Below are 23855 nucleotides of genomic sequence, written 5' to 3'. Positions count from 1 at the left end.
ATAGATAGATAGATAGAAGATAGATACTTTTCCCTATGATCAACTTCTCTGTAAATTTTCTCTTAAGATTTGTATTGGTATATTCTTTATTGCTCATTGCATAGTATTCATGAAATAACAGTGAACACAGTGCCATCTAGTGGCTTTCGTGAGTAGTTAAAAGAGCATCTACCGTATGGTTAAATGGAATGTGTTCACTTAACCATACGGTAAATGCCCTTTTAACTACTTAAGAAAGCCACTAGATGGCACTGTGTTCACTGTGCAATGACTAATAAAGACTATACCAATACAAATCTTAAGAGAAAATAAACAGAGTATTTGAATAATTGAATGATTGTCTTGTGTTTTTTTAGACCATTGAACGTGGTCTGTTTTAATTGGTGGTTTATTTAAATATGGGTGAATGTCTGTTTCTCAGATCATAAAAAGTGCCCCCCTATGGTAATGAAATGCCCCCCATTGTGCATGTTCTGAGTCATTTGAGGGGGTGCACGTCGAGTCACCTTGGCGGGGTGGGTGGGTGTTTGGTGGTGGCACTGCCCCTAATGCCCTGCGGACCTGTTCAAGAGGAAGTAGATTTTACTTGAAATTAAATTGATAACTTATAAAGGGAGCGGACAGGAGCTGTGTCTGTTTGAGAAGTGTAAGAAAAGATCTCTGGCTGAAGCTTTTCATGTTAGGAAAACATGACTTCTGTTAATATTTCATAATCATTCAATACATTTTACATCCTTCGTGGACGCAGCATCATACAATTGTTATTTCACAGCATTAATGTCTTATTAAGGTGACCATTTGCGTTTCAGTGTATATAAGGGGTGTGACTGATGCCAGTGTCAATGTCTCCATCAATCATGGGTTTTGCATGTTTTCTCCATGTCTGTAAGGGTTTCCGCCAGAGAACCTGGAGCCTAGAACCTGGTCATTATGTGAACTGGGAAAGCTACATTCCCAGTATGTGTGAAGGATTGTGTTAATGAGTGTGTGTGTGAGAGTGTGTGTTCATGGTGCAATAGACTGGTGTTTATTCCTCACAATGTTCCTAGGATCTGGACAAGTATAAATGTTCTGTTTGTGAGTGAATGTGATCAGTGAAAGGTAAAAATTTAACCATGGAGAACCAATAAGAATTACAATAAATATTAAAATAAGGATTTTTTTTTAATTATTATTATTAAAAGCGACTTTGATGCAGAATTCACACACAAACAGGACAATAAAAGTGAAGATTTTTTTATTTAATAAGATAAAATAAAAAAATGTAATAAAAAAAATAATAAAAAATAACGAATGCTCATGCACGCGTCGGGTCCGGTCACGTTGACGAGTGTCAGCGAGGGCGCGCGCTTACCGGAAACCACGGTACAGCTGGGAAACGAATAAATTCCCAGTGCTTAGCCCACAATGGACAAGAGAGAGAGAGCGACAGACAGAAAGAGCGTGTGTGTGTGTGTGTGTGTGCATGCATGTGTGCGGAGTTCACAAGTGACGCGGTTCCGCACCTCACCAGAACGGAGCGCTTTTCAGTTTGACTGCTTCCACCGTGCGCGCGCGCCACAATTCTGCTCATTATAACCGGAGGACCGAAAAGAGTTTGTTATAACAAAAATACCTCGGGGGGAAAATTTTGAACTGATTTACGAGAACAGGAACTTTTTGTCACCAAGATGCTGGAGATCTTTTTAGTGATGCTGTGTGGACTGACGAGCTGTGTGCTGACCAAAGGTGGGTGTTTCACAAGAAATGTCTAATAATAATAATAATAATAATAATAATAATAATAATAATAATAATAATAATAATAAAACTAAAGCATGTATAGCTTCCTGTTTCCCAGTAAAAACCAGTTTGTTAATGAGTTATTAATACATAAAATCAACACCTTCTGTTAATAAACACTGAGGTTAAATGTTACTGATAGAATTATTAGACTGTAAGCAAGACACACAAACACACGCACATTTTATAGTAAATAATAACATTATTTATTAACAGCAACTTCTTTGCATTTTATTGTCTATATAACGGGATCCGACATTTAAAAGTTTTTACCTCCTTTAATTAAAATCATACTGCAAAAGTAACTATACACTATTTTAAATAATTGAGACTTTTTACCAGTGTAATGGGGTTAACCCAAGAGTTTTTATTATTATTATTATTATTATTATTATTATTATTATTATTATTATTATTATTATTATTATTATTATTAAAATGAAAATGAACCCATATATATTTATTATATCTAAAATGTTTAAAAGAATGAAACGGAAAGCTCTGTGCTCCTGTTTTGGCCCCAGTTCAGTCACAGAGGGCGTTTATTTCCTGAGACTGATGACTTTCTAATATAAATGACTGCGGGGTCACGACCACCGCAAGGAAACTTTGGAGGTGCGCGTGCAGGAGCCGCAGCTAATCAGTGCTTATGAATAAAACAGACCCCCGAGGGAAGGAAATACGGAGGGAGAAACCCTGCGGCATTCCCCCGCTTTTACACGCCTGTTTTTGCCCTCCAGTCAGCTAGCTTTTTTTTTCTTTCTGCAAAATTCTAATTTGCAAACGCAAAGTGAAAATACATGCAACCTCAATTCTGTCCTTGTGCTCAGTGAGAGTGAATCAGTGTATCTCCGAGAGACTGATTATCAAAAACTTTCAATCAAGCTGCTATCAATTATGATAAATGGGCATATGCTTTAAACCTAAATGTAAGGTGCATAATAATAATAATAATAATAATAATAATAATAATAATAATAATAATAATAATAGGAAGAAGAAGAAGAAGAAGAAGAAGAAGAAGAATGGACTTATACATAATACACTCTAAGTTTAAAGAGGATATATTTTTAGGGGCTTTCATTCATTTTGCAATTAATTATATGCATTTTTTTATTTTCATTTTCTACTATTTAATATGATATGCAGTGTTAACACACAAGTGTGGACTTGATGGGAGTCTTTAAGGTCATTTGCCCCTTTGTTTGTTTAATTCTGGAAAAACCCATTCAGGACAAAACTACACCACATTTGTTCACACAACGTGGAACAATAGCGGAGACCAGTTCAGGTCTCTGAACATAACCTTTAACTGATTTTTTCCAATTGTACATTTATTTAAACTTAGTCATTGCCTAGTGTTATGACTCAGGTGTGGTAGTGCAGGGAAATCGTATCTGCTTGAAAGAGAATATACAGACTTATACTTGTTTCCCTCCCATCCTGTGGTCTTTATACTGATTTAATAGGCAGCAAATATAAATTGTTATGTTACCATTTCTATGACCTTTACAATGTAATTAGTAACAAAGGCTCGCTTTGGGGTGTGTGGAATATGCTGATTGAGACCTGGGCATCCAGCCATTATACTGCCTTGGTTTCATGTCGTGTGGAACTAATTGACTCAGCTTCCTTCGTTAAATTGAAACAGCAGCTTAGCATATAGGCGCCATGTAAGAAATGCTGGCAAGGAAATGATGCTGTGAGTTTGGCACAGACAAAGCAACCAGCATGCTCCAGACCAGGATGTGTTCAGACTGTGTTTGAGAACACATTGTGCTTCATAACCCAAATCTTCCTCTACAGTGTGCATTTAAATAAGAAAACAGATTGATCTGATCCAATCACATGTGCCACATCTATTCATTTTCATTATTCACTATTGGCTTGTGGGTTGCTGTGATTTCAACTTCAAAACACTTTCATTTTTATAGTTCATGAATCCAGCAGTACAGTGATATAGAAAATTACTGCATACACATGCATAGAAGTGATCACATCAAAATGAATTAAACGATTAAACCATAATCTCTTTTGAAATTAAATGTAATATTATAATGGCAATATACTACTCAAACATATCTCTTATTGTACATATTTCATTTCCTCTTCATATCTTAATATGAAGGGGGGGGGGGTTACTTACCTGTAGAAATGGCAGTTCCAAACAAGTTTACAGTATGTATGTGTTTTTATATACGTGTTTTTCTTGCTTCCCAGCATAACAGCTCTTAAAGATGTATTTTTCTCTTCCAACTGAAAGATGCAGACTCTAAAGGAAGGTTCAACTCTCCAGTGCTGGATGTTACTGAGCGACAGATCATCCTAGAGGAGAACCAAGTCCTCCAGCTGAACTGCAGGTGACAAACCCAGAGTATTTCATAGGCATATTCAGTCTGGACATCAACAGACTGTACAGAACTAGACTATTGAAAGTTTGTGGATTTAGGCCAGTAAACTGTGCACTAATTCAGTATTAATTAATACATTAAGGAAATTATTTTTCCAAAAAAAAAACCCAAAATAGTAAGGGGCGATTGAAGCCATACTGCACACACCAGTAAATCTGACTCCAGAAACCAATATTAAATCACAGTCCAAGATAAGATGATTATGAGCTAAAATGTTGTTTAAAAGGTTGCACTGGTATACCACCTTCATCCTTCTTGACAAAACTCAACTTGCATATTAAAGTATTATTATAATTATTATAATTATATTATAGTATAACATACATTTTTCAGGGGGCGATGGGAGCTAGAGTGGGTGTTCCCCTCGGGTGTGAGCAAGAGCCATCCGAGTGCCCGTGTAGAAGAGACTCGTTGTGGCAAGCGCTCAAACCAGTATTGCAGCCGCCTTATCCTCAGCCCTGCCTTAGCCCAGCTTACAGGTTCCTACCGCTGTCGCTACTCCCACAAGCAGCACAAAAACACCTCCGTCTACGTTTTCATCACAGGTAAGAATCTCCATGTGCCAGTTACAGTTAAAGTTAGTGAGATCTTTAAAGTCCTGCTCCAAGACCTGGTGTAAACACTAACCACTTAAAGGCTAAACAGGATGCAAAAGTAAGCCAGTAATATCTAAACAGCATTTTTTCCCAGAACAGCAAATTCTACTAAGTAAATAGGTCTGGCATGGTTTCTCACTATCTCCCCATTTTTTGTCTATATATAACCTCTAACTTTCATTTAAGGGCTACCTTGGGGGGGGGGGACAGAAATAGCATCAGCTGTCGAAAGGCACAGCCTCTGGGCAGCCTTTCCCAAGGCAGCAGGTCTTATCTTCTTCTCTCAGCCTCTCTGTCTGCATCCTGTGCTGCTCATGGGGGTCCGGCGAGGGACAGGGATGGGGGAATAGGATGTCTCCCTTGGCAGAGGAGGGCTGAGTGTTTATGAGTGCTTGTAAATGAGAGTGAAAGAGATGGGTATTAATTTGAGTGAGCATCCAGGGGCAGTAGAGATTTGCTTTAAGAAGGCATCACCATACATAATGAAGCAGCAACAACATCCAAGAAACAAGGACCTTGAGTCAGTAAAATAAGCCCATGGTCCCCTAACAAGGCCACAGAGGGCCATCAATTGCTCTTGTGACCATGTCCATTAATCCTCTCCCTCCCTCTTTTATATGGAATCAAAGCACATCAAGGAAGCCTGTATACAGTAGTCCTTGGGGTACTTTTGTTAAAATGTTCAGAGATTTTTTTTTATCTTTCCTTTAATAATGCTAGAGTAACAAACAATGGAGTGAGCAACACCCAAGCTCTTTCAATACCTCAAGATGATTCTAGCTGCAAAAGAAAGTGCAACCAAGCCTACAAACAACACACAAGGCTTTTGCTAGCTACGTAGCAAACAACATATCTTGCTGACTCTGAATTGTTATCCGCAATCAAATTCTGTTTGTCGTATTAGGTAACTAAGTTTGAGTGCTCAAAGGAATGTGTATATGTTTTTTCCTGACCCCAGTGTTTGGGTTTCAGATAGCCAGCAGCCATTTGTAAAGGTGCAGAAAGAGATCCCAGACGTGGTCTACATGAAAGAAGGACAAGACCTAGTGTTTCCCTGCAGGGTCACTAACCCTAACACCAACGTGTCATTGGTCAAAGTGAGTAATTTTACTATGAATATCTCCAAGACATCATACAAATTAATTACGAATTGAACCTATTAAGATTTATCCACTCTTATCACACTGTACGTGCAAGACATTTGCTCAACCACCATCCATATGTCATCATTATCATCAACATAATTACTGTATTGTCAGGAAAGGCTTCTGAACCCGGTATTATCAGGGTTCTCCACCCACTATCTTCCTCTTTTCTTTTATGCTTCTGTTTTCCTCTAATAGCTACTAAAATTACAACATTACAGACCGATAACCCATTAAACTTTGCACAATCATTTTCTCATTGTGCAAAGTTTACGCAATTATGCATTAAACATGTTTGGAAACACTGATTTTGACATTAACCTCCACCCAGTAACCAATGGAATCATCAAAATTTCCCATGGTCACATTCTTCCTCAAGAACCTTATTTTCTGCACTCTTCCATCATATCTTCGCCCTCTCCACCCACATTCATCATAACAGTTCCTTTTCCAAATCTCATCCTTTTCTGACCACCATATCCAATCTTTCTCTCCTGTAATCTTCTTCCATCCCTTGCTACCTGACAGCTATGTCCATTAATGATTTAGCCACTGCCTGTGTTCCTGTCTTCTCATTGGTCCTGCTCAAGGGAAGGAGCATGGATCTGTTCACATGCAAGAGGATGCATGTCACTGGGAGTGTGTTTGTCAAGAGAAGAGTCCTTCACTGGCCTTAGTGTGACAAAGATACCAGTCTTACGCCAGCAGGCAGAGAGAGTGGCGCCCCCGGCTTCCTCCGTCTTGCTGGCACCATAAAAAGCCCAGGAGATGTAGACAGGACATGGGGGTCTAAGTTGCCACACCTTAATGGCCTTGTACCTGGGGAAATGGTGATGTTTTCTACAGCTGGTTGCATCAACTCAGCTAATTATTAGATATTAATTAAAATAATAAACATGACTTGACCTATTGTGCAAGCTGTGAGGTATCTCTCCTAGGGAGAGTTGTTCATGCCATTTATGGCTATTGTTGCAAAAAAAAAGTGGACAAGAGCGGAAAGGAGCAAAATGACCAGTTCCCTTCACGCTCCCTTTGGCTCTGCTTTCAGGATGGGAGCTGTTTTAGGATCTGCCATCGATATGACATCCCCCTCCTCCTGTTGGCCTGAAAAATGCTTCCCATTTAATTTCAGCTTGCTCTGTTTATGTTCTGCTTGACCCTATGCACAGAGTCACAAAGGTAATCAGTCTAAAAATACAAGGCCATCTCCATCTCCCACTCCAATTTGGATTGTAACACACTACTAGAGTGTTTCTTTTCCGGAAAGGGTTTATTTGGAGACAAATATCTTTAATCTCGCACCTCTTGCATGGGGAACAATACTCCAGGGACCAAACTCTCACAGAAGCTGTGAAAGTGGCCAGGGGGCCCTTCCAGATATTGACCTAAGGGCCCCAGCCGCAGTGTCTATATCCTGTAGTAACAGGATGTGAAGCGATGGACTGGAGTCACGTTTCCACATCCTCAACACTCTCCGGCTCTGTACAGGAGATTTTAGAAGAGGGGTGGAATGGGCATCTTATACTATGAGTGTAGATTGTAAGAACTTAAAACAGGAAACATTGGTTATGTAAGACCTGTATGGGAACACACTGAAAAGGGCTTAGCTAAAACATACATGGTGTTGACCTGTTCACACTGGGAAGGAGGTGTCCACCTGATCCCTTGAGAAAGGGCAGGGCACTTCCAAGCTGTCAGAGCTCCTCCAGTAAACATTTCCTCCGCTGGATTTAGAAGAAAACAAAATCATAATATAGCTATCCAAGAATCTTTGGCAGACTCTACCTTGCTACCAGATCTGACTTAACACAGCAAAACTTAAAAAAAAAGTGCTATTGGCAAGATATCACAAATAGTTTGTGTAACTGTAGTTAATTTTTACTTTATCTATTAGCCATATTAATAGCCGAAGGGTTCCTGTTAAACTGAATGATTCGTGTTCCAATCATTACAGTTTCCTGACCAAATACTTGGCACTGATCAGAAGACCATCATTTGGAATAACAGAAAGGGCTTTGTTATCCGAAGCCCCACATACTTCTACATTGGTCTGTTTTCCTGCGAAACCATCATCAATGGGACAAAATACAGCAACACATTTTTGACTTACAGACCAGGTATGATAACAGTGTTGACAGATGACTCACAGGCTAATGATGTACTTGCAAATTAACCGCATTTGTACCTTCGGTTCAATCTCTCCAGTGAATAAGATCCAAAAGGTATATCTAAACAGCACTGGCTTGGTACAGGCTCTAGAAGGAGAGAGGCTGGCCTTAAACTGCACTGTTACAGCTGAGTGGAACTCAAGAGTGAACATCAACTGGAGTTATCCTGGAAAGGCAAGTCAAACTCATAATATCAGAGCGGGACCTAACGTTAATATTTGACATAATGTGATCTGTTTTTGCAAAGAAGCATCTTAAATCTTAAAGTTCATGTATTTATTTTTTTTTATTCTGTCTTAAGGGCAATAATAGAGCCTCAATCAGTCGACGTATAACTCGGAGCATGACCAATGTGGTGTTCTACAGTATTCTCACCATCCATAAACTTCACAAGGATGATAAAGGTATCTACAGGTGCCATGTAACAAGTGGACCAGCAAAGCGGGAAGTCAACACCTCAGTTATAGTTTATGGTAATGTTTAAGAATCCCATTACAAGAGTGCTAAATTTATATGAGTCAGCTTTTTATATAAGTCTTTAATATACATATGGGTCTTATGCTTCTCAGATCATTCCTTCATCAAGTTAAAGCATAGAGATGGTCCACTGGTACAGGCATATGCAGGGCAGAAATCCTTTCGCCTGTCCCCTAAATTACGGGCATTCCCTGAACCTGAAGTCATTTGGTGAGACAGTGCAAAACAGAGATACCACATACTATGTCCATAAATTTTAATAGACATATTGTTGTGCTTTCATATGAATAAGGTTTTCTTTGTCTGATCAATGTCCAGGCTGAAAGATGGGGTGGTAGCAGCTGAGCAGTGTTCACGTTATCATGTAGACGGCTATTCTCTGGTGATTCGAGATGTTGCTGAAGAGGATGCAGGGGTCTATACCATCCTCACTCGAATCCAGCAGTTTGGTCTTCATCAGAACCTGACGCTCTCACTTGTGGTAAACGGTAAGCTTGTTTTTATGAGTTTCACTGTTATTTATTTGGTGGTTAAGTTATGTGCTTAGTTGTGAACTTAAGATCTGTGCCATTTTCTGCCAACTAACAGTTAAGCCTCTGATTGGGGAGAAAGCTGTAGCGGTGCGTGACACAGCAACCGTGCCACGGTCCAGCAGGCAAGTCCTCCGCTGCACTGCTCATGGGGTCCCACTGCCTCAGATTCAATGGCTCTGGCATCGTTGCCCTTCTAAAGGCCTGTAAGTGCCACACTATCCTCAGCAAATACATCTAATGTGACAGAAAATGGTGCACATACCATACGTGGGCATTAAGCCAGCACAGATTTAGCTGAAGTTGTATTTTTTTGTTGGATGGATTCTATATACCACTTTCTTAGACACACAAAGAAGCAGATTCCCAACACCATGGCCATTTTTCACGCTGTACCTGGTGATAGTTTTAGTCTATTTTTGCCTATAGGAACAGTATCTTATTTATGTGTCTGTTTGTTTGTGAATGGAGACATGTTTTGTCTATTTCAACAAGAGTTCAGACAGGGTTTCCTTTTAGCCCCAAGAACAGATGGTTAAGGAGCTCTTTCATGTGTGTGTCTATTCATTCTCAAGTGAACAAATAATTGTGTGTGTGTATGTGTGTGTATCTGCATGAATGTGTGCCTGGTACAGTCATAGAACTCAGTGTATCCTAGAGTTAAAAGTGCAAAAAAAAAAAAAAAACTTCAAAAGAGACGAGTTCCTTGCTTACAATGACGATTAGCTGGTTTCTAAATCAAACGCCATGATTTAATGAACTTCCCTTGCAGAATGCAGCCTGTTTATTATTCTGATTGGTCAGGCGCATCCTGTCATGGCTTTCCTAATGTGTCATACACAAACTATTCCACATTCTCATGAGAAAAGCCAAGCCAGCAAGAAACACACACACACACACACACACACACACACACACACACACACACACACACACACACACACACACACACACACACACACACACACACACACACACACACACACACACACACACACACACACACACACACACACTACTAAGACAAAGACTGAGAAGTCAAGCTATTATCTGTTCATCTATTTTTGGCTCCAAATATTGGCACCAAAAAGCAGTTATTCCATATTCCATACCCGGATCAATGCTACAGTAGTATTGCTGATCTGCTAATCGTTGTGCAGAATTTTTAATTTACCTTTTATTTCTTAACTCTCTCTCTCTCTCTCTCTCTCTCTCTCTCTCTCTCTCTCTCTCTCTTTTTTTTTTTTTTTTTTTTTTTTTTTTTTAGAAAAGTACATTCCTTTATTACATGCCATTGCACTTTCATCGAGGGTGACTCAAGACTTTTGTCTTGCCTCATATTTGGCCATGCTATTGAATTCTGCATCCTGAACATGGTGTAAAAAATGTCAATGAAACGAGGGAAAAATGGACTGTAGTCTAAATTGCTGCCATAGAGTACACACAGTTTTATAAATTCACTCATTTTACAAGAGTAAAAGGACCTTAAATTGAGTAAATTGACAAAATGGTATACGTTTGTTACATATTAAGGTGACCATGTAAAAATAAATTGACTAATTATTTATTTATTGAGAAATTGGTTGTTGTGAGAAAATGATGCCATTGTTTTCAAGTGGTGTTATTGTAAGTGTTTTGAGAGCTGATCACTGGCAGGATCCTGACCGAGGCCCTTATTCTTTGTAGCAGCCCAGCGCGGCTGGCCTGACGCTGAGGCGGAGGAGGCGCAGGGAGAGTGGTGCTGTGGGCCGGGCTGGCCTCCTAGCACTGAACAGGCTCAAGCCTCGGCCATGGGAACAGCAGCACTCTTATCTCAGCCGGGCAGGAGGCGCAGACGGACTTCCTGTGCGAAAATCAGAGTGCTTTTCCTCTCGTTGTTTGGCTTCCTCCCTGACGCGAGGCGGCTTCCCAGCAGCGTGATTGTCCCTGCGTCTTCAAACGTGGCACAGTCCGCTTCCTCAAGGGCTTGATCTATTCTTGAGAACTCCTCATCCCACAGCCTCCACCCCCCCACCACCACCCCCAGCTCGACCAGCATCTCCATCCACCTTCCTACCCGCCATCCTTACCTAACCCCCCACCCCCACCCAACACTTCATGTAGCGTTCAGTCAACAAGCCAGTCACCAAAAGAATCCTTGAACCCCACCACCTCTAATGACACCACCACCACTGCCCTGCAGGGCCATGGCACCCTTCTGTGAGAGTCTGGACAGTTTCCACGGCAGCTGCTTCAGAGTCAGAGCTGCACTGGTGCATGCTGGGAAAACACCAACACCGTAAGGACGAGATGCAGTCAGGAGGAAGGGGTCATGCATACACATACTATGGAAGTGCTTTCTAATTTATTCTCTACACCTCCATATGCTGAAAATTTTTTTTCTCAAATCTCAGACATTTTTGAGCCAAAACAAGTGCAATTCCATCCACATACCGCCCACCCTTTCTGGAGCTGCTTTTTTGCTTTTTTTCATGTTCTGGAGTGGTACTATAATGGATGTATGAACCATGCCTGTCTCCAAGCCCCAGCCTGTCTGTTGTAGTTCTAGCATCCACAAAAAAGCTGTGATTTCAGATCATGTTCATATTCAGGATCAATATGTCAGTGTGAGCATTTGAAGAGTGGTGGATATAAGTGCTCGCTGTTTGGAACTTCACAATACGTCCAGAACTATCTCTAGAGCTGGTCCAGAGCGCCTGCTGTGTAGGGCTTCATGGGCCAGAAATATCATCTTGTGTCACTAGATTTCTATGTAAAGGATTTCCTGATCATGGCAACGCTGATTATTCCACATGGCCATGATTTGTGTTGAAATTTTTTTTGTATGTATCTGTATGTATGTATGTATGTATGTATGTGTGTGTGTGTGTGTGTATGTATGTGTGTGTGTGTGTGTGTGTGTGTGCGTGTGTGTGTATGTGTGTGTGTGTGTGTGTGTGTGTGTGTGTGTGTGTGTGTGTGTGTGGTGTGTGGTGTGTGTTTGTGGTGGGGGGCGGGGGGCACAGGGAGAGGGGGTTCTGTGTTTGAGTGCAAGACTAAGGTTTCTCACTTTACGGGTCTATCCCAATGTGATTTATCCTTTTTATACAGATTTTCTATGAGTAATATATAAACCTAATATTTAATAATTTTATACCACTAACGTACTTATGATAAATGCAAATAATTGCCTGGTGTGTAAGATGGCTGATAAAAATGTCAAGTATTGTCTAAATTTTGTGATATTATCAAATGTATGTGGGTTTTATATTAAAAATTAAATTTATATGTACAATATGGTCTTTTTTTTAGTTTTGCAAATCCTCACTGATAGAAGGTTTAACCTAATTACTGACCTTCTTCCAAATAAACTGATGCTCATGAAAAAAAACAACATTTGGATTTCTATTGTTTGTAAAGTTTTTAATGAGGGTAGGGATGCAGGGTAGCTACAAATCAGCATGCTCTAATACTGTACTCAGGCACACAGAGAACGTGTGTGTGTGCGTGTGTGCGCGCGCGTGTGTGTGCGTGCGTGTGCGTGCGTGCGTGTGCGTGCGTGTGCGTGTGTGTGCGTGTGTGTGTGTGTGTGTGTGTGTGCGTGTGTGCGTGTGTGCGTGTGTGCGTGTGTGCGTGTGTGTGTGTGTGTGTGTGTGTGTGTGTGTGTGTATGAATTGTGGATAAGTCTATCTTTAATAGAATGATTAAAGGGGGAAAATGTGTGTTAGTCCATACGGTTTTAGTGTGTGCATGTGTCTCTGGGCGTGGGAGAGAACTGTGTGTGTGTGTGTGTGTGTGTGTGTGTGTGTGTGTGTGTGTGTGTGTGTGTGTGTGTGTGTGTGTGTGTGTGTGTGTGTGTGTGTGTGTGTGTGTGTGTTGCCGGGTGAGTGTGTGAGGAATGCTGGTGTCATGATCAGGGTGGGACACCAGAGCACAGGAGATGGGCACTCACTATCTCTGCCAAGAGGAAGAGCAATCAGAGAGAGAGGAGTCTGAGCCAGGGCAGGACAGGGTGATGTGGGGCGGGGGTTACAGTTACACACACGGATACCCAGCATATCACACGGCAACCTTACATCACACAACACACACACCACCACAGAGATATAATAGACTTGGCACAGGATAAGAACCAAGTTTTGGGAATGTGCAGATATCCATGGGGATGATTTAGTTAGAGGAAGTTTACACACCGGAGACAGCAGAAAACATCACGTCTAAGCAGTGGACACAGCTAATTACAGAACAAGGACACTCGTGTGCTACAAAACACCATGTCCTGACTGTACTCCACATAAGCACAATAACCACCACCATGCTCTAATCCTGATATACACTCACTGCATTCCAATTACTGGGATAAAATTCCACTGACAACCAAGAATAATACTGTTCATGAAGAATTGCAATTCCCAGGGGAGATGATGAGGAGGAGGATGAGATATTTCCGGAGTTCCCTCTTCCCGATGCTGCAGCTGTGTCTCACACCTGTGTGGTGTGGCGTCACTTTCCAGCTAAACAAAGTCCTGTCCCTCATTCTTCAAAGTCCTGTCTCTCATTCCCTCTTGTCTCTTTTCTGTCTTTCGGCTCTAAGATGCAAAGAGCAGGTTTCCTCGTCCTGGACCGCAGTGAGAGAGAAGACAGCAGGCACATCCACCTACAATCCCGTCCTGAGCGTCACAAACACACAGGAAGTGTTGCAGGGGAAAAATAAGGTGAGAACAACTAATGCATGGACATTCTTTGGAAGAGGAATGATGGACACGTTGTAGGAAGCCGACCGATTCAAGTGTCTGTTTCTGTAGAAGTAGGAAACGGTGGAGCGGTTGTTTGTTAGCTGTTCCACATAACCACCCATGAGTACATCAGAGTACAAACAATACTGTTAACAGAAACACTTAATTCTTGAGTCATTTTCCATCTCTGTGAATGAATAAGCCCTGTCCTGTTTGAAGTACAGGGACATGTCAGCTGCAGGGGCAGTTCACCATTCGGGGGAAGTATTCATGCCACATAATAAACATTCAAATCCACATGAAGTCATACTAAAAAAAAACACAAAGTGACAGAATTAAAGGTCCTGTAGAAAAGCATTGATGTAATGGACATTGCGTTTGTTAAATTATAAGAGTGCGGTTAAGTTCTGGATTCTGTTTGGTCAGATGGTGTTGATTCTTGACCGCAGTTTGCGCTTTCTGGTTTCTTGAAAACAAGACAAACTGTGATATTTTTCTAACTACAAATAAGAGAAAGCAAAAGGGAATATATACGAGAACTGGAAAATAATCTTGCAAATCGTCCCTGTGCATCAGGGCACATCACATCACCCAATACATCATATAAATGCAGCTAATTTATTTATGTACAGGACAAATACATTAGAATTAGTAATTCCACTGAATGTTTCTTTCTAAAAGGTGAAACACAGGAGCTAAATAATTCTGTGGAAATATCCTGTTACTTAAAAAAAGTTATCTGCTTTTGTGGATGTTGTCTATTCAAGACTTACTGTATATATAACCGCAATTTGTAAAGTGTCAGCTAATTTAGTGTGTGTGTGTGTGTGTGTGTGTGTGTGTGTGTGTGTGTGTGTGTGTGTGTGTGTGTGTGTGTGTGTGTGTGTGTTGGCTCTCAGACTGTAGGTATTTTAACAGTTGGCAAGGCCTTAATATCTGGCATCTATCGCTGCGTGGCTTCCAACTCAATGGGCACAGATGAACTGGACATCCGCTTCTATGTTACAGGTATTTTTAGTTTCTCAAACAATTGAACAAAACACTTGCAGCTACTTTTACCACAGATCTCCTGAAATGTCATTACATCGCAGGCAGGATATATTACTGCTGCTAACTTTAAATATTGCAGTGAATGTCACATGCAGTAGATCAGGGCTGGGAGTCAAAGCTGTTAGTTAATTTTGCACTTCGCATCAACCTGCATCTCTCTATGTGCGTTTCTCTCTCTCTCTCTCTCTCTCTCTCTCTCTCTCTCTCTCTCTCTCAGTCTCTGTCTGTCTGTCTGTCTGTCTGTCTGTCTGTCTGTCTGTCTCTCTCTCTCTCTCTCTCTCTCTCTCTCTCTCTCTCTCTCTCTCTCTCTCTCAGTCTCTGTCTGTCTGTCTCTCTCTCTCTCTCTCTCTCTCTCTCTCTCTCTCTCTCTTGTCTCTGTCTCTCTCTTTGCACTTTGTCTGTCTGTCTGTCTGTCTGTCTGTCTGTCTGTCTGTCTGTCTGTCTCTCTCTCTCTCTCTCTCTCTCTCTCTCTCTCTCTCTCTCTCTCTCTATTTGTCTCTGTCTGTCTCTCTCAGTCCCTGTCTGTCTGTCTGTCTGTCTGTCTGTCTGTCTGTCTGTCTGTCTGTCTGTCTCTCTCTCTCTATATATATATATTTGTCTCTGTCTGTCTCTCTCAGTCCCTGTCTGTCTGTCTGTCTGTCTGTCTGTCTGTCTCTCTCTCTCTCTCTCTCTCTCTCTCTCTCTCTCTCTCTCTCTCTTTGTCTCTGTCTGTCTCTCTCCCTCTGTCCCTTTCTGTCTCTATCAGTCTCTCTCTGTCTTTCTGTCTGTTTCTCTATGTCTCTCTCTCTCTCTGCTTGTTTTTTTTATGCTTTCACATCATGTTAATGTCAGCCACAGTGGCTGTAGCGGACATGTGTGTTGTTGCCATGCCTACAGGGTGATTAGGGAGGTGAACAGGAACCTGTGCTCCTTATCAGCCTGCTTTCCCAATGCCGCCTTACGTGCTTTATTTGGAGATTTCTGGTGGTGTTTGGGAAAGATAAACATTATCTTCCATCAGGAAAACCTCGAGCAGTTTCCACGGGAAATTTCAAATAGCTAAAGTAAATAAAAGCTTTTTTCACGTGGCCTCTTTTGCTACTTTTATCGACAATGGCTATTCAACATTGTCATCAAAGGTTCTGAAAAAAGATCGGCTTGGTCCGCTCTCACAAAGTGCTTTTCATGATGCTGTACTTTATTTGTTTGTCCCGGTTAACAGTCTGTCTTTATTACTTCAATTCTAAATAACTTCTTTTTCATCCCACCAATCACAGACATCCGGGGAGGCTTCAGCATCTCTGGGGAGTCAGTGGAGGGGCCAAGAGAGGGCAGAGATTATCACCTGTCCTGTGTAGCTAATAAGCACCTGTATTCCAACATGTCCTGGCACAGAATGTTAGGTAGCACAGCCAGTAACGTGGACGGCCCACCTCTGGTTGGAGAGCTGACGGAGGGAGAATACTCGCTCACTTTGAGCTTGGCGCTGATGAACCTGACAGCGCAAGACTCTGGGATGTACCGCTGCTCTGTCACACATCTGGTCACGGGGCAGCACTCCCATCAGGATGCACTTGTGGCAGTTGCAGGTGTGTGTCTTGGTGTTAAACTGTGAACCCAGTGTAACCAAATTCTTAAATGTAGCTTTTTAACAAGTATATCAGCCTTAAATCGGATTTAGTTACTCCAATTCGGTAAGATAGACTTTCCATGTGTGACGTGTGTAGTTGTATTTTTCTATGTGCCGTCCACCAGATGCCCTTGAAAAAACTGAGAAAGCACGGAAACACTCTGCTATTTAGAAACCCTTTTAAATTGTTCTCTAAACAAACAAATACTCCTGTATGAGTCATGTAAGGATGTGCTGACAGACATGCACGCATAAGAGCTATAGATTGAGTAAATGGGTGGGGAAGGGGGGGTGGAAGATAGAAAAGGAAACACAGGAAGAAAGAAAGAGAAAAGAGCGAGGGTCCTTGGGAACAGAGTTGCGTAAGCTTCCTGCAGTCGTTCAATCCAAGGCTGTTTCGAAGCAGTACCTCTTTCACGTGGGAATGCGAGCTGGACAGAAGGAAGAGCACACAATGCTACTTCCCATAGTGCCTCATCCACAGTGTACTTCACGGGGGCCGAGAACAATCAGCCAATCAGCAACTGTCAAAGACCAAGAAAAGAGACAATAATCAATTGTCTCAGAGAGGAAAACATTCGGAACAACAATTAGCTCGTTGTGAAGTGACCCTTTCTTTATTCCCCTATCCTAGTCATATTTGGCACTATTCAACACAAGGACTTCCTCAAAAGTGACTTCTGCAGAAATGAGGATGTGTCATATAGCTGCACAAAAGAATCCTACTTAAGATGTGTAGGAAATAAGACACAAGTAGTCCATTGCATCATGATATTAAAAAAATGTGCTATTCTGAACTTTATAATTACGATGAAACTGAAACATGTCCGTGTTGCATGTATAACAGTTTTCCTGAAAAAAAACGACATGCCGGCACGCAGCCAGCTGTCAGGGAAGTCGCGGTTTTGTCGACTCAGGTGAAAATGTGTTGCTAAAATAACCAGAAATTTGTCAACAAATGGCACAGCTCCACTGGCTGAGAGTCAAACTTCCCAAATCACAACTTGTAATGAAAGAAATAGAGCTTGCTTTCTGTTCAGTGATCTGTAAATCACTCAGTGCTTTGTTAATGTGGTCCAGTATGGCTACTTGACAGAGGTAGTGACAGAAATATGCAAACGCCTGACATCACTGCCTCCTCTCTAGAGACATCAGTGATATTTTGAATTGAATTTGTGGATATGCTGCTAGACAAAACATAACACCGCTGTGACTTTTTATGCCCCCCTTGTAGTTCTGGAGGCTCCGGTGCTGCTGCAGAACCTCAGCGACTGCAGCGTGAACATCAGCAACTCTGTGACTCTTCAGTGTAATGCCAGTGGAGTGCCACGGCCTCTCGTCACGTGGTACAAGAACGGGAGGAAGCTCAAGCAGGTGTCTGGTGAGAGAGAAATCCAGGAAGTCTCATTAGCTCATTAAGCTACTGATTGGAATGTTGTGAGCTCAAATCACAGTAAAAAAAACAAACAAGCTAAAATGCTTGGGTCGATGAGCAAGACGCTTAAACCTCAGCTGCTTCATTGTGTCCTGCATCAACTGCTTCATAGGCAGCAAAACAGCTCATGAAATCAATCCAAACATTTTACTGTTAATGGACATTTCTAAAAAATCTGTCATTTGATTCCTGACTTTCACTTTAAACCAAGTCAAGTGCCTTTGACTTATAGACCGATGCATTTTATGCCCCAGGCATCATGCTGGCGCCGGATGATGGAACTCTTCACATTGACCGCATCACTGTTGAGGACGAGGGCATGTATACGTGTGAAGCCACCAATGAGAGAGGATCTGCAGAGAGCTCGGCTTACATTTCAGTGGAAAGTAAGAGGGAAGAAGTTGTACCGCTGTTATTGACTGTTTCCTGTAAAGGCTCTTGTGTTTACTGTAAACGTGCTCGCCTTCCTCATCCAGTGAGGTAAATGAGCACGATTTATTATGCTTAGTTACCGTCACTCTGTGTCTCTGTCTGTCTCAAACTCTGAACGGATGCCTTCGAGCTTGCAGTAGAGAGGACAAGCTTTTGTTGTCGTGTTCTGATAGGTCAGGAAGGAAGCCGTCTCCCTTTTTGATTTCCTACGGAAACCGTCTGGTTTGCAACCCATAAACTGTTTAGTTATTTGTACATCTATTAAAAAAAGAAAAAAAAGAATGAGAATTAACGATGAATGGGTGAGGCTCGTTTCTGGACCCAAAGCACTAATGAAATTGATGACTGCCCTCTTTAGGCTGTATTGAGAAATGACAGAATGGTGCAGGATGTTCATGCTGAAGATCAGACAAACCAGGTGTTTCTGACCTTTTTAGCTGAAGCTGATCTGTTTGTTTTGCAGATTCGGAGTCTTTCTCTCTGGAGATCCCCACATTAGCCTGCACCTGTGTGGTGGCTACTCTCTTCTGGCTGCTCCTAACGCTTCTCATTCGCAAGCTCAGACAGGTGAGAAGCTATCAGGCGTTCACTTCTAAAAGCTGAGGGCTAGGAACTTACTGCATTGAAGTAACTCAACAATATTCAGACATAGTGATTCCACTAGACAGAGCAGTTTGGCATGGTACAGTTATTAATCTGGATGTAAAAAGAAAAGATTAAGACTCTAGTCAGGTCTAAGATGTTGTAGCGTAGTGAAAAGATGACTTTGATAAATATAGAATTTCTTTTTGTATTCTGGACTCCATATATCGTTTAGATCTACTCAGTATGCATTTTGTCTGATTGTGTTTGACCCATTTTGACAAATTTATTGAAAACAAAGAGAAAATGTAAAATGTAGACTTTCAAATTCAAATTTTATTTGTCACATACATAAACATACACAGTATGATATATAGTGAAATGTGTCTGGTGAAAAAAGATATTTAAAGGATAATTTTATTCATTCTGAAATATCTATTTTTTATTAATATACAGCATAAATGTTTGCTAGAATAGTTCATTCATGCTTAATAACAAATATTGTGTCTCAGCCAAACTCATCAAACAGTAAGACAGAATACCTGCCAATCATCCTGCACCAAGGGGAGGGGCCTATCGATGAGCACTGTGATAGGCTGCAGTATGACGCTGAAAAGTGGGAGTTCCCACAGGAGCGTCTTCAGCTCGGTACGTGCTTGTGTCTGTGGTCAGGTTTAGTATGTGATGAGTTTGATGATGATACACACTTTCTCTTCCAACAGAAAAGCCACTTGGACGAGGAGCATTTGGCAAAGTGATGCAGGCGTCTGCCTTTGGCATCGCAAACTCAAACGGCTGCACCACAGTGGCTGTGAAGATGCTCAAAGGTTTCAGACACTTTGTGAATAACATATTACTGAAGACCTGATGAAGGTCATGAGACATGAAATTCTTTGCTGCTCCAACAGAGGGCGCCACACCAAGTGAGCACAAGGCGCTAATGACCGAGCTGAAAATCCTCAACCATATTGGACATCACCTGAATGTAGTGAATCTCCTGGGAGCCTGCACAAGACCAGGAGGTGTGTTCTTCTTCTGCCTCATGTGTTAGATGTGGACAACTGTGAAAGGACAAAATGAATAAAATAATGTCCAGTAGCAACACCAACAAATCTAAGCTTTTTGTAATTAGTTATTATTTAATTAATGAACCTTTGTAATCGAAATAAATCGTAATGTTCATCATCATCATCATCATCATCATCATCATCATCATCATCCTCAGGGCCACTTATGGTCATAGTGGAATACTGCAAGTACGGAAACCTGTCCTCATACCTACGGAGCAAGAGAGATGTGTTCATGCTAAACAGGGTTGGTCCTTTACACACACATACACACACACACAGATACACACACATACAACCACATACACACACATACACACATGCATACACACACATACACACACACACACACACATATACATACACACACATACATACATACATACATACATACATACATACATACACACACACACAGACACACTAGTCTTTACTCACATACACAGCGTCCTGTTCAGATGTTTCTCTTTGTTTTTGGTCAACATTGTCTGGGTCACCTGCTGGATTTTGCTGTTCTGTGCATTGTTATGTCTTTGCAGGCAGCCTGATAAGACTCCGCTGTTTATGACTGCATTTTAAGTTTTCACAAAAGTTTTTTTTCAGTGTCCTGTTCTCATTTCCTTCTAAAAAAAAAAGCCTCGCTTTCTGTTTACCACAAACTCAATTTCTAGGCTGACAGTTTTTCACTTCTGGTCTGGTTTAAACTTGTTTACTGACAACCCCCGAGAAGAGGCCTCTCTATCTTACACCCCACACACAGTTTACTCATATCATTTATTCATCCCTGCAACTCTTGCACTTTTAAGATTTAAATAAGATAAAAAGCTTGCATATGAACTTAAAATAAACAGAATTATCAGAACGGTCACTGCTAATGTTAGCTAGGTCAGATAAACCTGTGGGTTCTGTGGAAATGTTTTCAGGTACAATGATTACTTCTTCTCTGCGCAGGGATGTAATTTGATCAAAGCTATGGAGTTTATCTAGCGATAAACATAATGCTCTCGTAATCAGATTTATGCAGAAATGCTAAAAAAATATATGTTCAGTGTGTTAGCACTGAGCTATATAATCACAATCAGCTAATAATAATAATAATAATAATAATAATAATAATAATAATAATAATAATAATAATAATAAATCAACAGTTCCATTCATATCAGGTGCCATATTTGGTACCTGATATACCTGATATTTCTTTTCCTTCCTGATGCTCTGCTGGTCCATCTCAGGTGACAGGAGAAGAGGAAAGCAGACGGCAGGACGAGTGTAAGAGCCGTGTGGAGAGTCAGAAAGTCAGCACTGAGTTAGAGGGTGAGAGAAGAGAGGAAAACGAGGAAGACAAAGGTGAGGATTTTCCTTTTATATTTATTCATTTGTTCATGAAAAACTGTCTGTGTTTATTCCACCAGCGCAGGAGACTTTATCGCTTCATTTCTATCTCATATCTCTTTCAGGTTCTGTCTTGTGCTCGAACACTCCTTTACACCTAGAGGACCTGATCTCATACAGCTTTCAGGTGGCCAGAGGCATGGAGTTCCTTGCCTCACGCAAGGTACAAGAGTGCCTGTGTGTGTTTAGATGAAATATTTGTTTTACACTTGATTGATTCTGGTGCATCATCGTGAACATCATCATTAGTTTGTTTTAATGCAGACAAATTAATAACAAAAAGTTACAGTAGAGGCATTTTTTGTGCAAGTGCTTGTAGCCTCCTCATGGTAGGATGAGAATGGCAGTGTATAAGAGAACGCTCAAGCTAAAGGTCTGTTAGAGTGCAACAAAAACAGTACATGAGTTGTTTTTTTATTATTGTGTAAGTGTAGGGTGAAGAGTTTAGGGTGAAGAACTTTAGTTTATATGACTTCTTCGTATCTCGATGGTCGGAATATTTGAAATAATTAGTTGATGACAGCTGCAGAGATAAATTTCTCTCTCTCTCTTTCTCTCTCTCTCTCCCTCTCCCTCTTTTTCTCTCTCTCTATTTCTTTCTCTTTTTTCTCTTTTTCTCTGTTCTCTCTCTCTCTTTCTCTCTCTCTCTTGTCTCTGTCTCTCTCTCTTTGCTCTTTGTCTGTCTGTCTGCCCCTCTCTCTCTCTCTTGTCTCTGTCTCTCTCTCTCTGGCTCTCTCTCTCTCTCTCTCTCTCTCTCTCTCTCTCTCTCTCTCTCTCTCTCTCAATTTAGTTGAACCACAGATCAGTCCTCAAGAGACGAACGTTTTTACACTTGACTGAATGTTATTTATGGACTCGACCCTGAATATGTTTGTGTGTTTTAAACTGTGTGTCAGTGTATACACAGAGACCTCGCTGCTCGGAACATCCTTCTGTCTGAAAACAGCGTGGTGAAGATCTGTGACTTTGGGCTGGCTCGAGACCTTTACAAAGATCCTGATTACGTGCGCAAGGGAGATGTGAGTGCATCCATAATCCTTGCATCGACCTCATGATTACTGTCTACAGACCAGAAGCTAACACATAATGTTTTCTTCACAGGCTCGCTTACCGCTGAAGTGGATGTCTCCAGAATCGATCTTCGACAAGGTCTTCACCACTCAGAGTGATGTGTGGTCTTTTGGTGTTCTGCTCTGGGAAATCTTCTCACTCGGTAGAGCATTCAATTAGTTTTTATTATAGCACATCACTCATCTTGGTGTTAGAAGGTCGGAAGTCTCTAAAGATTAGCAGTATAATGTGTAAAACCGCACATCTTGTCCTCTTACACACACTCACATGGGTGTCTTGTGTGCGTGGTGTTCAGGGGCTTCCCCGTATCCAGGACTCAACATTGACGAGGAGTTTTGCCACAGACTGAAACAGGGAACTCGGATGCGTGCCCCAGAGTACGGCACCCCTGAACTGTGAGTAGACACGTTTAAAAAAGACATTCTGTTAGCGATTTAACTCACTAGCAATGAAAGCTACCTTCTGGGGTATGACGTTAAAAGGAATAATCCAATATATAATCCACGATGGGCTGTTGCTGATATACAGTACATAACCCCAGAGTGGATTCTCGTTGATTATCTGTTTGTAGTTGTAATACCTCCATGTTGATGTTCACCGTATCATATCTGCAACTGACCAATCAGATTTGAACTATGAAATGGCAAAATACCTAATATTACAGTTTTTAGTATAAAAATCACAAATCACACACATTCAGATTTCCTTGTGCTTTATGTATCTTCTTGATAAACCTTAACATGCTGAAAAAAAAGGAATTTATTTTTGTCCTATGACAAGCATCTATTCCTGTAGAGCATAACCATGATGTTAGAAAAGAACTGATTATCTCTCACCGCCCTTGCAAAAAGAGATGAGATAACAATGAAGCTCTTTTGCAGCTACACCACCATGCTGGAGTGCTGGGAGAGAAATCCATCAGACAGACCCAGCTTCAGCGAGCTAGTTGGAACACTGGGAGACCTTCTCCAGGCCCGTGTGCAACAGGTATTCAATCTGAACATCATACAGATATTATTACCAGCTCAATTGTACTAATGAATTCTTTCTGGCTGTAAGGAGGGGAAGGATTACATCCCATTGAACACGTTATTGTCAGGAGAGAGCAGTGGATCTGAGCATCTAGATTACAGAGATGTACACCAAGGAACCCCCAGGTAAATGTTCCACCAGGACCAAAAAACAACTAAACAGAGTGACGTGTCCTCGAGTTCTTCAGGCCATGAAACCTGATGAGAAGTCGAACATTTCCCAGCAGTCTGACAACGCGTATAATTGTTTATTCATTAAATACTCTTTCACCGTTTATAGTCACATCTAAGGATTAGGGAATGTTAGAGGTGTTGATGGGGATAATTAATCAACACCTTCTGACAAATCGGATTAGAGA

The 23855-nt window shown here is 41.2% G+C and overlaps 1 protein-coding gene and 1 long non-coding RNA gene across 7 annotated transcripts in view; one reads left to right on the top strand and one right to left on the bottom strand.

Moving 5' to 3' along the window:
- Positions 1 to 1402: 1402 nt before the first annotated feature.
- Positions 1403 to 23855, top strand: part of flt1 (fms related receptor tyrosine kinase 1) — a 25726-nt gene continuing 3273 nt past the window's right edge. Inside the window, exons 1-27 of one of the 6 annotated variants that reach the window (XM_027175330.2) lie at positions 1403 to 1728; positions 4052 to 4142; positions 4527 to 4738; positions 5762 to 5886; positions 7889 to 8051; positions 8140 to 8276; positions 8404 to 8575; positions 8672 to 8789; positions 8898 to 9067; positions 9168 to 9315; positions 13683 to 13803; positions 14724 to 14832; positions 16131 to 16442; positions 17718 to 17864; positions 18173 to 18304; positions 18814 to 18917; positions 19445 to 19580; positions 19655 to 19759; positions 19841 to 19954; positions 20158 to 20246; positions 21235 to 21349; positions 21460 to 21557; positions 22291 to 22413; positions 22496 to 22607; positions 22761 to 22860; positions 23347 to 23452; positions 23525 to 23622. In XM_027175330.2, the coding sequence (XP_027031131.2) occupies positions 1671 to 1728; positions 4052 to 4142; positions 4527 to 4738; positions 5762 to 5886; positions 7889 to 8051; positions 8140 to 8276; positions 8404 to 8575; positions 8672 to 8789; positions 8898 to 9067; positions 9168 to 9315; positions 13683 to 13803; positions 14724 to 14832; positions 16131 to 16442; positions 17718 to 17864; positions 18173 to 18304; positions 18814 to 18917; positions 19445 to 19580; positions 19655 to 19759; positions 19841 to 19954; positions 20158 to 20246; positions 21235 to 21349; positions 21460 to 21557; positions 22291 to 22413; positions 22496 to 22607; positions 22761 to 22860; positions 23347 to 23452; positions 23525 to 23622 (3515 nt within the window). In that variant the 5' untranslated portion in view covers positions 1403 to 1670. Of the gene's footprint in view, positions 1729 to 4045; positions 4143 to 4526; positions 4739 to 5761; positions 5887 to 7888; positions 8052 to 8139; positions 8277 to 8403; positions 8576 to 8671; positions 8790 to 8897; positions 9068 to 9167; positions 9316 to 10795; positions 12381 to 13682; positions 13804 to 14723; positions 14833 to 16130; positions 16443 to 17717; positions 17865 to 18172; positions 18305 to 18813; positions 18918 to 19444; positions 19581 to 19654; positions 19760 to 19840; positions 19955 to 20157; positions 20247 to 21234; positions 21350 to 21459; positions 21558 to 22290; positions 22414 to 22495; positions 22608 to 22760; positions 22861 to 23346; positions 23453 to 23524; positions 23623 to 23855 lie in introns of those variants that run through there. The other 5 variants (XM_027175326.2, XM_047808551.1, XM_027175335.2 and 2 more) reach the window with 5 other exon arrangements.
- LOC113661328 lies at positions 19570 to 20838 on the bottom strand. The gene is made up of 3 exons (XR_003445031.2): positions 20438 to 20838; positions 20085 to 20210; positions 19570 to 19993 (listed from the first exon to the last, which is right to left on the bottom strand). It is a non-coding gene; the product is annotated as an uncharacterized LOC113661328 (long non-coding RNA).

The sequence above is a fragment of the Tachysurus fulvidraco genome, chromosome 25, assembly GCF_022655615.1.
Source record: "Tachysurus fulvidraco isolate hzauxx_2018 chromosome 25, HZAU_PFXX_2.0, whole genome shotgun sequence".
NCBI lineage: Eukaryota > Metazoa > Chordata > Actinopteri > Siluriformes > Bagridae > Tachysurus > Tachysurus fulvidraco.
This window is presented reverse-complemented; position numbering and strand designations above follow the sequence as displayed.